This window comes from Aethalodelphis obliquidens, unplaced genomic scaffold (assembly GCF_003676395.1).
Source record: "Aethalodelphis obliquidens isolate GAN/ISIS:26980383/991018 unplaced genomic scaffold, ASM367639v1 scaffold20, whole genome shotgun sequence".
In the NCBI taxonomy this organism is placed as follows: domain Eukaryota; kingdom Metazoa; phylum Chordata; class Mammalia; order Artiodactyla; family Delphinidae; genus Aethalodelphis; species Aethalodelphis obliquidens.
In genome coordinates, this window is record NW_020837964.1 from 27,360,459 (window position 1) to 27,372,551 (window position 12,093).

A 12,093-nucleotide genomic window follows, 5' to 3' on the forward strand; every position below is an offset into this window, starting at 1 on the left:
TGTGTGTGTGTGTGTGTGTGTGTGTGTGTGTGTGTGTGTGTACATGTGATGTCTGACACAGCCATCCAAGCTCACCTGGGACCACAAAACTCTTTTCTGGAAAGGCTGAGTCACACCACATGGGGCCAGTCCTGCACTTAGAGATCAGGGCCTCTCTCCATCTACTTTAGGAGAGTCCAGGTTGGTAGCATTTAGAGAGAAGCAGGACACAAGTCTGACCCAAACCTCTGAGCAGCAGACACTTTGTTCTTCTTGTTCTCCACCAACGCAGACTTGGAATGGATCTTGCCAAATAGAGAGATCATGTGGATTTAAGAGACCTGGGTTTTTCTATTTTGACAATAAAGAAAAGTGTTCATTGGTATTTGTCCTTGAAACTTGACTTGATCCTCTAAGTTTGCTTTTGCTTATCCTGGTCCCTGCTGGTGGATTTTAGTTATGGGTGTGGCTTGACTCTGAAGCCCCTGTGGTAGGCTGAGTTCTAAGATGACACCCCAATGCCTCACACTTTTGTGTAATGCCCTGCCCTTGAGTTTGAGCAGGACCTGTGAGTATGATGGGACATCACTACTGTGATTAGACTACCTTGTGTGGCAGACGTGAAGGGATTTGCAGATGTAGTTAAAAGTCCCTCATGGAACCCTCAAACACTGTTGGCAGGGATATAAATTGGTGCAGCCACTGTGGAAAACAGTGTGGAGGTTTCTCAAAAAACTAAATATATAATTACCATATGACCCAGCAATTCTCCTGGGTATATAGCCAAAAAACCAAAAACACTAATTCAAAAAGATACATGCACTAGCCATGCATTAGAATCACCTGGCTAGCTTCCCCCTCCCCAGAAAACAACAGAAACACCATTGCCTGGGATCCCTCCTTTCCAAAGACCAATTAAGCCAATCTTTTGGAATAGGGCTGCAGGTGCCAGCGTTTTGGCACAGCTTTCCCAGGTAAGTGCCTCCAAAGTTGAGAGCCACTGCCCTGGAGAAATTCTTCGACACATGCACCAGAAGACAAGCTAAAAAATGTTTAAAGCAGCACTGTTTGTAATAGCAAGAATCCGGAAATAATCCAAGTGGCCATTACCAAGAGGATGGGTGAAGGGGTTGGTCGTCACACGGGGGAAAATGATGAGTTGTAGCTGTCTGTGCACATCAGCGGGGAAGAATCTCAGAGAACAGGGAGCCGCAAAAGCAAGTCACGGGAGAGCATGTGTATGAGATATGTTACATTTACATAAAGTTCAAGAGTTTAAAAACATACAAGATGCATCAACATATTGTTAGGGATGTGCGCGTACGTGCATATGTAGTATGTATATACACACATGTGACAAATGAAAGAAAATCAAGGAGAATGATGAACACTCAATTCAGGAGCGTAGATGTCTCCGGAGGCTGATGGGAGGAGGACAACAGGGAGGGGGATGGGGACTTCAGAGCAGCAGGAAGGTTCTATTTAGTAAGCTGGATGGTAGGTATACAGGTGTTTATTTTTTATTGGTTTGTCTACCTTACATATACATTATGTTGTTTTGTTTTGTTTTGTTTTGTTTGCGGTACGCGGGCCTCTCACTGTTGTGGCCTCTCCTGTTGTGGAGCACAGGCTCCGGACGCGCAGGCTTAGCGGCCATGACTCACGGGCCCAGCCGCTCCGCGGCATGTGGGATCTTCCCGGACCAGGGCAGGAACCTGTGTCCCCTGCATCGGCAGGCGGAATCTCAACCACTGCGCCACCAGGGAAGCCCCATACATTATGTATTTTGTATTGATAAGAAATTTCATTTTTAAAAAACCAGGGAAACCCACACATAAAACTCTGGGTCTTAAGGAAAATGCCCACTAGCCTGGAACAAAGTCCCATGCCTCCCTGACAGGAACCTCCAGGAAATATTTGGCCCAGTTAACGTCTCATTCAAAATTATAAAACGAACCAACACAAATGATAATAATAACAACAGTAACAGCAACAGAGAACATTGCCACTGAGCAGATAAATATTGCCTGTGACCAAAATTTTTACTACAAATTACACAAATGTATAAAATATATCAAAGAGATACAAGAGCTCAAGGAAAGGATGAATGAGGCAGAGAGAGAGAGAGAGCCGTGATGGAAACGTGCACTGGCAGAGCCGAGGCAAGAAGTGAAAAAAATAACATCCTAGATATGAAGTCAATATTGGAAATAACACTAGGAGAATGGACAGGGCTAAAAACAGGGAAAGGAATAAAAGACCAACCAAATGAAATGGAAATAAAGAGGGAGAAAGGATCAGTGGGAAAATGATTAGGCACAGAAGGTAGAAGAAACACCAATAAGGAATCAGAATGAATTTTTTAAAGATGTAATTCAAGACCTTTTCCAGAAATAAAGCAAGAGTTGATCCATAGATTGATGAAAACAAAAAAAGATACAGAACGTTCAATACTAAACGTAATACTTTTGTTTGCTAGCATTTCTAGTCCCAGAACCCGCGCATGCAGAGGGCTGAGCATCGCAAGGGAGCCTTGTTAATGCTTAGGGTCCCTTACCGTGAAAGCCGTGTGATACTCTCTGTAAACAAGCAGAACAAACATGGTTGTTTTGAGTCCAGAAATGTTTCTAGTTTGTGCTTGTTTGTGTTATCCTCTCTGCTCCTTCAGTCTTTCTCTGCTTCCTTGCTGTCCCGTTGCAGTGACAGACTTGCGGGGTAGGGACAGTGCAGCTCTGCAGGCAGCCCTTCACCCCTCTCGCTACACAGTGGGGACTGAACGCTCCACTCCAACCTTAGTGGCCTCAGACCTCACCTTCTTTTGTCATTTCTGGGTGGTCAACTTGTGGTCTGTTCACCACCATCCAGCATAAGAGGCCTTTACCGCGGCAAAGCCCTGTGATGATCTGAAAGCTGTATTTAGACTCAGCTGGGCTCAGAAGTGCTCAGAAGCCCCTCCCTCCCTTCCTTCTTTTCTCTTTCTCTCTCTTTTTTTTTAACAATTAATTAAACTTTTCTTTCTTTTATATTATGACAGATTTCAGATACAGAGAACTACAGATACAATACAACAGACAACCGGGTTTGCCATATTTTGATTCAGATCACTCTATTTAATAGGTGAAATGTCACAGCTGTGTCATCCCTTTCCCCTCCCTACCCTCCTCAGAGGTGTTCTCCATCCTGAGGTCATATATCACACCTGTGCCTACGTTTATATTACTCTGCAGAAAAGAGGTTGTATGAAATGCGTCCCTTTTCTTTTTTTTGAGGTGAAATTTGAATAACATTAACCATTTTAAAGTGAAAAATTCAGTGGCATTCAGTGTATTCACAAGGTTGTGCAACAACTGATTCTGTCTAGTTCCAAACATTTTCATCACCCCCAAAGGAAACCGTGTACCCTTTTAGCAGGCTGCCCTATGCCCCTGCCTCTGGTGACAACCGACCTGCATTCTGTCTCTATGGATTTGCCTCTTCTGAGCATTCCATGTAAATGGAATCACACAATATGTGACCTTTTGTGTCTGGCTTCTCTCAGCATGTGTTCAAAGCTCATCCACATTGTAGCAAGTACCAGTACTTCGCTCTTTTCTATGGCAGAATAATATTCTGTTGTGTGGACATACACTATTTATCCATCCATCCACTGATGGACACTTGGGCTGTTTCCACCTTTGGCTTTGGTGAATAGCACTGCTATAAACGGGTGTGTCCATGTGCTGAACACGTCCTTTTAAGGCTTACTTCTCAACAAGGCCCCAGCCCCTTTGCTTGTCTGAGTGTCTCATCCCTGCAGTGTGCGTGGTGGTTTTGGAGAAGGGGTCATGGCAATTCAATTATGGGGAAACTGCAGGTTTTCGAAGACTCTGCTCCCCTAAGGGCAATGTGAGAGGCAGGACGGCAGCAGACTAAGCCCCATTCTCTAACTGGCTACACCTTAAAGCAGGTTAGAGAAGGGTTCGATTTCATCATTCCATGGAGAAACAGGCCCAGGAAGGTGAAGCGATCGTGTCAAAAACCCACAGCCAGGGCTTCCCTGGTGGCGCTGTGGTTGAGAGTCCGCCTGCCAATGCAGGGGACACAGGTTCAAGCCGCGGTCCGGGAAGATCCCACATGCCGCGGCGCGGCTAGGCCCGTGAGCCATGGCCGCTGAGCCTGCACGTCCGGAGCCTGTGCTCTGCAACGGGAGACGCCCCAACAGTGAGAGGCCCGTGTACCGCAAAAAAACCCCAAAAAAACCCCACAACCAGTCAGTGGCAAAGCCGAGACAGAACAGGTCCCTGACCCTCTTCTGTTAAAATGTACCCATGATGCAGCCACTATGGAAAACAGTATGGAGGCTCCTCAGAAAACTGAAAATAGAATTACCGTATGATCCAGCAATCCTACTCGTGGGCATGTATCTGGAAAAAACTATAATTCAGAAAGGTACATGCACCCCTATATTCATAGCAGCACTATTTACAATAGCTAAGACATGGAAACAACCTAAATGTCCATCGATAGATGAATGGGTAAAGAAGATGTGGTACATATATACAATGGAATACTACTCAGCCACAAAAAAGAATGAAATAAGGGGTTTCCCTGGTGGTGCAGTGGTTAAGAATCCGCCTGCCACTGCAGGGGACACGGGTTCGAGCCCTGGTCCGGGAAGATCCCACATGCCACGGAGCAACTAAGCCTGTGCGTCACAACTACTGAGCCTGTGCTCTAGAGCCCATGAGCCACAACTACTGAGCCCGCATGCCACATCTATTGAAGCCTGTGCACCTAGAGACTGTGCTCCACAACAAGAGAAGCCACCGCAATGAGGAGCCCACGCACCACAACGAAGAGTAGCCTCTGCTTGCCGCAACTAGAGGAAGCCCGTGCGCGCAACAAAGACCCAAAACAGCCAAAATTAAATAAATTAATTAATTTAAAAAAATATGAAATAAGGCCATTTGCAGCAACATGGATGCAACTAGAGATTATCATACTAAGTGAAGTAAGCCAGACAAATACCACATATCACTTATATGTGGAATCTAAAATATGACAAAAATGAACCTATCTACGAAGCAGAAACAGGCATAGAGAACAGACTTGTGGTTGTCAAGGGAGAGGGGGCATGGGGGAGGGATGGATTGCGAGCTTGGGGTTAGTAGATGCAAACTATTACATAAAGAATGGATGGACAACAAGGTCCTGCTGTATACCACAGGGAACTATATTCAATGTCCTGGGATAAACCATAATGGAAAAGAATATAAAAAAGAGTGTATGTATATGTATAACTGAGTCACTTTGCTGTACAGCAGAAATTAACTCAACATTGTAAATCAACTGTATGTCAATAAAAATAAATAAATAAAATGAACCCATGGGATTTAAATGTATGTAGGTGACTGAATGCCACTAAAGAAGAATTTATTACTTACATTTCCCAAGAGAAGGGGCCATGCCACACCACGCAGGGCAGAAGGAGACGCGAGGGGAAAGCCGAGGCCACAACCCTTATTGGGTTTCTGTAGAAAAAGCAAGGCAGGGCAGGGTCAGCAATTGAGGACTGGCCTGTGGGAGTCATTCCAGCGGGCTTTGGGGCGTGGGCGCTGTCCCTCATTGTCTGGTACCCGGCCCTGGGTGATTTGGGGAAATATTCATTTGGGGAGTGAGTTATATAAAGGAAGTGGTTGGGGGATTCAGGATTGGTTGGAGAGTTTGCAATATGATTTTTGCATGCCTTCGAAAGCTGGATCACAGGGGAGGTGTAACTTGTGATGAATGGATGCCAAGTAGACAAATACAGAATCTAAGAAGACACGGTGAGAACACCCCTGGCGCACTGCTCTCAGCACTGCCCACGTTGCATCTGGAATTAGTGGCCCTGCAATTCCCAGCAGTGGTTTTCCTTCTTCCTCTTCATCTCGCTAACCCCTGGCAGCGTCGTTGGTGGTTTCCTTGCCTCTGCTCCCTTAGGAGAAGGGCTGGCCAACCGCAGACACTCTGACCCTAGGCCCTGAGCAGCTACAGTCGGATGTAGGTGACCCCAGCCCCTGGGGCCAGCACTGAGGCCAGGGACCTGGTGGTCAGGGACATCAATCAGGCTCAATCTTTATTGGGAGCTGGAGCGCCCTCTGGTGGGAAACCGAAGAGCAGCGCAATTCAAAATTCCACTTCAATGCCGGGCTTGAAGCCCAGTTATGTTATCAGGGCACCGCTCCTCTGGGAGCTTCTTTCTTGACGTGCCCGTCATGGGATTCACCCAGGGGCTTGTTGATGAAAATATATATATCAAATTTCCACTATGCACAAAGCACTTTTCCCCCCTTATAAATGAGTCAGTAAGTACCGAGTTGCCTGATTCAAATACCTGCCCCAAGGAGTTCATCATCGAGTCAAACATGCAAGTAACTACATTTACCGGGGACAATGTGGTAAAGCTGAGGTGAGAGCAGGGAGCTTATGGAGGACACAGAGTGGGGCATCAACTGCAACCAAGGAGACCAGGGAGGGCTTCTTGAGGGAGGCAGCATTTGAGCTGAGCTCTGAAGGGGGACTGGATTTCAGATGTGGAGGAGGCGAAGCTCTTTTCAGACGGAAGGAACAATGAGAGACCAGCGCCCCTCCCTACCGTTCTGTGTTCTCTGGTTCCTGCCCTGTCCTCTTTCTTCCTATCTCCCTACTAGCCTGTCATCGGGAGTCTCCCAGTCACGAGTCCTTAAAATGGCTTCTTCCCAGGGGAACATGGTAGCTGGTCCCATCTCCTGCATCTTGCCCCACCCACATTGCACCCTGACTCTGCTAGTAGACACTTGGATTCTGAATCCTGCATTTTGTTGCCAGTCCTGACTCCACCTCTCCCCCTCTGAGGGACCTTTAAGCCAACCCCCTGCTCGGTCACTCTCGGGGCCTCCCCCCGGGTAACCCCTTACCTCCTCATCGTCCTCCACTTATCCGAGTTCACAATATGGGCCTCTGAGGAATATTTCGCTTTCATATTTCACTAGGAAAAAAAGGTTTTGATTCTTTTAAGGCAAGTTTTCAATGCACTGGATTACATGCATGTTCTCTGAGTGTCTTTCTGGCAGGGCGAGGGATCTGGGCCCCAGCCCTTGTTCTCCTTTGCTGTCCCAGGGGCTCCCCCTTGCCTCCCCCTATTCTGAGATCACCTTTTTCTCACCCCTCACCCCGTGTATCCAGATGACATTTTTCCGCAAAGAATTCAGACTAGGCTGCCCCAAGGACTCTGGATCCAAGGCAGCTGTTCAAGGGATACTCCTTGGGACCAGGGCAGGGAAAGAGCCCACCTGTGGCTGAGGAGACCCTGGGGTCACAGAGAAGTTCACAGTTCATCACCATCATCAGCCTTATTAGTAGTAGTAGCAGTACTGCTGCTGTTTTCTTCTTGTGCCTCTTCGAAAGTGGGCTTGGCTCTGACATCTGCCCTGCAATAAGACAACTGGCCACAGGGGGGCAGCAGAAGGCATAAGCTTTACCTGAAAATAACTCAATTGCAGCCCCGCCAAACAACACAGGTCACAGAATCCTAGGAGAGAAGGACCCATTGCGCCTGCTCCCAGACTTAGTCCCAGAGAGAGAAGCCACAGCCTACAGCTGGTCAGGAGGGTGAGGCAGAACTAGAATCCGAAGACCCTAACTTCCCCCAGCCCCCCACGGCTCCAGTCCTGAGCTGCGCCTCGACAGAGGGGTCTGCGGATGGGTCCTGGTCCACATCCTTCTGAGCACTATGGGGTCCCCAGTGAGACTCACTGAGCTCCCAGCCTAACGGACGAGTCAGGACTACAGACCCACACAGGAGTCGACAGGAGAACAACCCCCTCGGGCTGCCCCAGAGTCCCTGAAAGCGGGAGGAATCAGAGCAAGAGAGAGAATGGGGGTAGCTGTTCTCAGGGACAGCTTCCTGGAGGCTGGCTTGGGCTGAGGCTGGGTGAGATGTCACCTGGTAGGGCAGGGCTCACAATTCAGGTCGGCAGGAACCACGGGGCCAGGCTGGGGCGGGAGGCGAGGGCTGGGGGCAGCGGGGATGAGCGGGCTGTGGGGTGAGCCTCGGGATGAGGTGGAGCAGCTCGGCCCTGGGAGCCGGACTGGGGTTGGAGCCGGAAGAGCTGGGCGCAGGTGGACCTGGTCTTGCAAAGACTGTCCGGGCGGGGCTGGCTGGGCTCGAGGGTGGGTGGGGGCTGGGAGGTGGGTGAGATGGGGAAGGGGCTGTGGGAGCCCCCGGGCCAGGGAGCTCCCCAGCACTCGACAGAACCCTGGCCTGCGGAAGAATTCTAGAACCATTTGTGGAATTGGATCAAATGCGTAAGGCGAAGCGTGTCCTCAGCTCCGCATCAGCTGGGGTGTCACGGAGGAGAATGGGGCAGGCCTGGGAGGGCTCCATGGGCAGATAAGATGGGAGAGAATCCAGACGGCCCTTCCCAGGTCCCCCTCCTGCCTGCGTGCAGCAGAGGGGAGAACCTGCTGGCCTCTTGTCACCCCTGCCCTGCTCGCCCCACAGACCCCCCTCAGCCCTACCCCTGCCCAGGCCTCCCCTCTTTAAGGTGGTCTGCACACTCGAAGCCTCATTTTCCCTCTCCGACCTGGACAGAGTGAGACTAGATGTTCTCTGCGGGCCCTTCCAGGGCGACAGGCCAGAGTGGACAGAACACACTGACCCAGACTGGGGGAGAAAAACTTTAATCAGAGAAGGGAACAGCGGCCTCTTTGTCCTTGTAAGGCCTCCACTGGACCCAGGGAGCTCGGGGTTGGGGTAGTGAACGTGGAGGCGGGAAGACTCCAGATGGGCCAGGGAGAAGTCAGGCCGGCTGGGCGGCCAGGTCACATGACTTCGTGGTGTTTTGCAAGTACTTGACTGCCTTCTTCACCCACCTGTCCTTGGGGTCTGAACAGATGGATCTGCCGTGGAGCGTCACCAGCCTACACAGAGGGAGAAAACCACGCGGGCGCTCAGGGCAGGAAGGCCTTCCAGAGCCCCGGGACCAGCCTCGCCCTGCACTGATGAGGACCCTGAGCCCGCAAGAGGGGCAGAAACTTGTCTGAAGTCACCCAGGGCATCAGCGGCAGCTCTGAGACACCCGGCTCTGTCCTCGGTGATTCCTGACCCTCCCAGGGTTCCTGCCAGGCCTGGCCCTCCCAGGGAGCCGGGGCCGCACGACTTTGCCCGCCCCCGTCCTCAGACCGCCTGTACCCACCTAGGCCTGGGAACGAGGGGTGCCCGGGAGGGGCCCAGTGCTCAGGGCTCAAGCCCAGGGCCTGCGAAGTGACCACATGGGCCGCTGACTGCCCGTGTGATATGGGGCTGTCCCATCTCTCTCAGGGCCTCAGTTTCCCCATAAATCAATGAAGAGCTTAGACCTCACAGCCTGGGGCCCTTTGGGGGCTCGCAGTGTCGGGTACAGGGGCTGCCCTGAGGAGCGGGACCAGGGGGTCAAGGGACGAAGGCCCTGCTCTCTCCTCTCCGCTCCCCAGTGGCCCTTCTGGGAGCTCCAGGCTCTGCCTTCTCCCACACTCAGCTCCCAGGACAGGGGCAGGGTGGGGACAGGCAGACTCACACGATGGCATCCCTGCTACAGTCCTCTGGGGTCCGGTACCACCTCACCAGCTTCCTGAAAGGAATGGCTCCTTTGAAGTACTTCCGGCAGCACTCCGGGCCCACATTGGTTGCTCGAGCTGCGGGGGAAACAAAGCAGCAGCAGGTGTGTCTGCGGCTGTCTGCGTGGGGAGGGCGTGTGCATGGCTATGGCTGTGGTTGTGGCGGAGGCTCTGTGAGGGTCTGCACGTGTGTGTGTGTGCGCGCGTGTGTGTCTGGAGCCGAGTCTGTGTGTGCATATCTGCATGTGTGTTGGTGTGCCTGTGTGTGTCTGTGGTATCGGGGTGGATCCGTGTGTGTGTGTGTGTATTTCTGCATGTGTGTGTCTGTGTGGTTGGGAAGGGTCTGTAATTGTATTTCTGTGTAGGGCGTATGTGAGGGGTCTGCACATGTGTCTGTGTGTGTCTGTGTGTGTCAGTGCATGCATGATTGTGTGCATGAGGTCCTGTGTGTGCTTTGGGGGGCCCTTTGAGCTTGTGTGTCTGTCTGTTCACGTGTCTGTGTATGTTTGGGAGGGTTTGTGTATGCATGTCTGTGTGTGTGCCTGTGAGTGTGTGTCTGTATGTGTGCATATTTGTGTGTGTGAGATCTCTGTGTGTGTATGTGTGTATCTGCATGTGTTTGGGGAGTCTGTGCATATATGTGTGTGTCTGCATGTGTGTGCATCCGTGTGTGCTCACACTCAGACCAGCCCCGAATCACCAAATGTTGACTCTGGGCCAGGCTCTGGGCTGTGCCTTTGCTACCGCTGCCCCTTCAGCCCTCAAGCACACCTGGAGACAGGTGCTGTCACTACCCCATTCTACAGATGAGAAAGTGGAGGTCCGGGGTGTGAACATACTTTCCTGGGACTCAGTGTCCTCATCTTTGCACAAGAAAAAATATCCAACACTTGCTAACTGGCAAGCTGGTAATCTGTGACCACAATTAAGGCCGCGACAGAGTGTTTTCTAGGAAGGCTCTGACTGTCCTCTGACCACTTCGGGGGTGGAACTTGGTTTGACTAACACGGAGCTGACCAGGCCCAGCGTTTTATGAAGTGAGAGTGAACATGCAGCCAACTATGAAGATCACCCCATTAAGATAACCCCGAAGACTGCAGTTGTGTCACCATGTCACCACACAGGGCGCTAACCAGCTTTATTTCTAAAGTAGCAATCTTATCTCAGTCTTCCTTTCCCAACTGAGTATAAAAATCTCTTTTTTCACCTGCTCTGGGAACCAGTTCTCCTGTCTTTATACTGATCCTCTCATTGTATATAAGACCCATTACTAAAATAGACTCTAACAAATACTTGTGAGAATTCTTCCTTTTCCACTGTCAAAACACAACCACAGTCACTGCCTCACAACGTTTGCAGTGTGAGATATGCAAGTACTTTGTTCCTCAGAAGCTGAGCCCCAAGTCCTGGGGCATCCGCATCCTCATCTCCATCATTTTCCTTTGAATGCCTCCCCCAAAATCCTCTTGCTGGGGCTTCCCTGGTGGCGCGGTGGTTGAGAGTTCGGCTGCCGATGCAGGGGACGCGGGTTCGTGCAGCGGTCCGGGAAGATCCCACATGCCGCAGAGCGGCTGGGCCTGTGGGCCATGGCCGCTGAGCCTGCGCGTCCGGAGCCTGTGCTCCGCGACGGGAGAGACCACAACAGTGAGAGGCCCGCGTACCGCAAAAAAAAAAAAAAAAAATCCTATTGCTGCCGGCCTCTCGCATCTTTGTAGGAATAAGTGGGGTGTAGGAACAATGTGTGTGGCCAGCTGCTGTAGTCTCAGGGCCCCCACTCCTCCTTGCCCAGTGTCCCTTCCTCCTTCTGCCTCTGATCTGCTCTCACCTGCATGGGTGTCCTGCAGGGAAGCCCCCAGGAGGAGCGCGGCCAGGAGCAGCATCTTCAGGGAGGTCATGGTACCGGGAGCCCAGGAGAAGGTCTCTGTGTGTGGGTCTCTTTGCTCAGGGGAGACCAGGATGAGCACAAGTGCAGAGGTGACCTATTTAACCTCTTTGGGGATCTTGCCCCGCCTCCTGTCACCTCCCCCCACATCCTTCCCTAGACCCATGGAGTTCGACGCATTTGAGGTGATTCGGCAGAAGTCCAGTCTTGGAATATTTGCGGCTTTCCAGAGAATAGACACTCAGCTGGGGACAGAGGAGGGTTATATGTCCGGGGGCCATGACACACTTCTCCTTTCACAGGGGACATTTCTTGGTTCCTCAATTAGCAGAACCAAAAAGCCTCCATCCTAAGCTGCGTGCACCCCTGCTCTGAGGCTGGCAAGCCTCCTTCATGCACGGCGCCCTGGGTTGGGGGACAGCCAGGCAGGGGCCAAGAAGGGCTGCTTAACCTGGGCCCGGAGGAGCTTCAGGGTGCCAGGAAGGCCTCCTCAGGCGGTCGGCAGGCTGCACGGGCACATGGTGTCTCTCTGCAGGGGGAGCTCCGGCTCATTCTGAGAAAGGTCTGAGGCCCAGACAGACTTGGTTGTGGATCCTTCCCTAAGCTGGGCCCTGGACCCCAGAAGGCCAGAGCCC

The 12,093-nt window shown here is 51.4% G+C and overlaps 1 protein-coding gene across 1 annotated transcript; it reads right to left on the reverse strand.

Annotated features, from left to right (window-relative positions):
* Positions 1-8,647: 8,647 nt before the first annotated feature.
* On the reverse strand, positions 8,648-11,501 carry CCL17 (C-C motif chemokine ligand 17). Its single transcript, XM_027119890.1, has 3 exons — positions 11,402-11,501; positions 9,537-9,654; positions 8,648-8,901 (listed from the first exon to the last, which is right to left on the reverse strand). Exons 1-3 carry the CDS (start codon positions 11,469-11,471, stop codon positions 8,781-8,783), a joined length of 309 nt encoding a protein of 102 aa, XP_026975691.1. The 5' UTR covers positions 11,472-11,501; the 3' UTR covers positions 8,648-8,780.
* Positions 11,502-12,093: the final 592 nt, after the last annotated feature.

Bases quoted from the DNA above. Each gene is read 5' to 3' on its own strand.
- CCL17 (XM_027119890.1), bottom strand. From the start codon at position 11,471: ATGACCTCCCTGAAGATGCTGCTCCTGGCCGCGCTCCTCCTGGGGGCT. The intron at 9,655-11,401 runs GTGAGAGCAGAT...TTTCCCCCGCAG, and splicing joins CCTGCAGGACACCCATGCAG to CTCGAGCAACCAATGTGGGC. The intron at 8,902-9,536 runs GTGAGTCTGCCT...CCCTCTGTGTAG, and splicing joins TGTAGCAGGGATGCCATCGT to GCTGGTGACGCTCCACGGCA.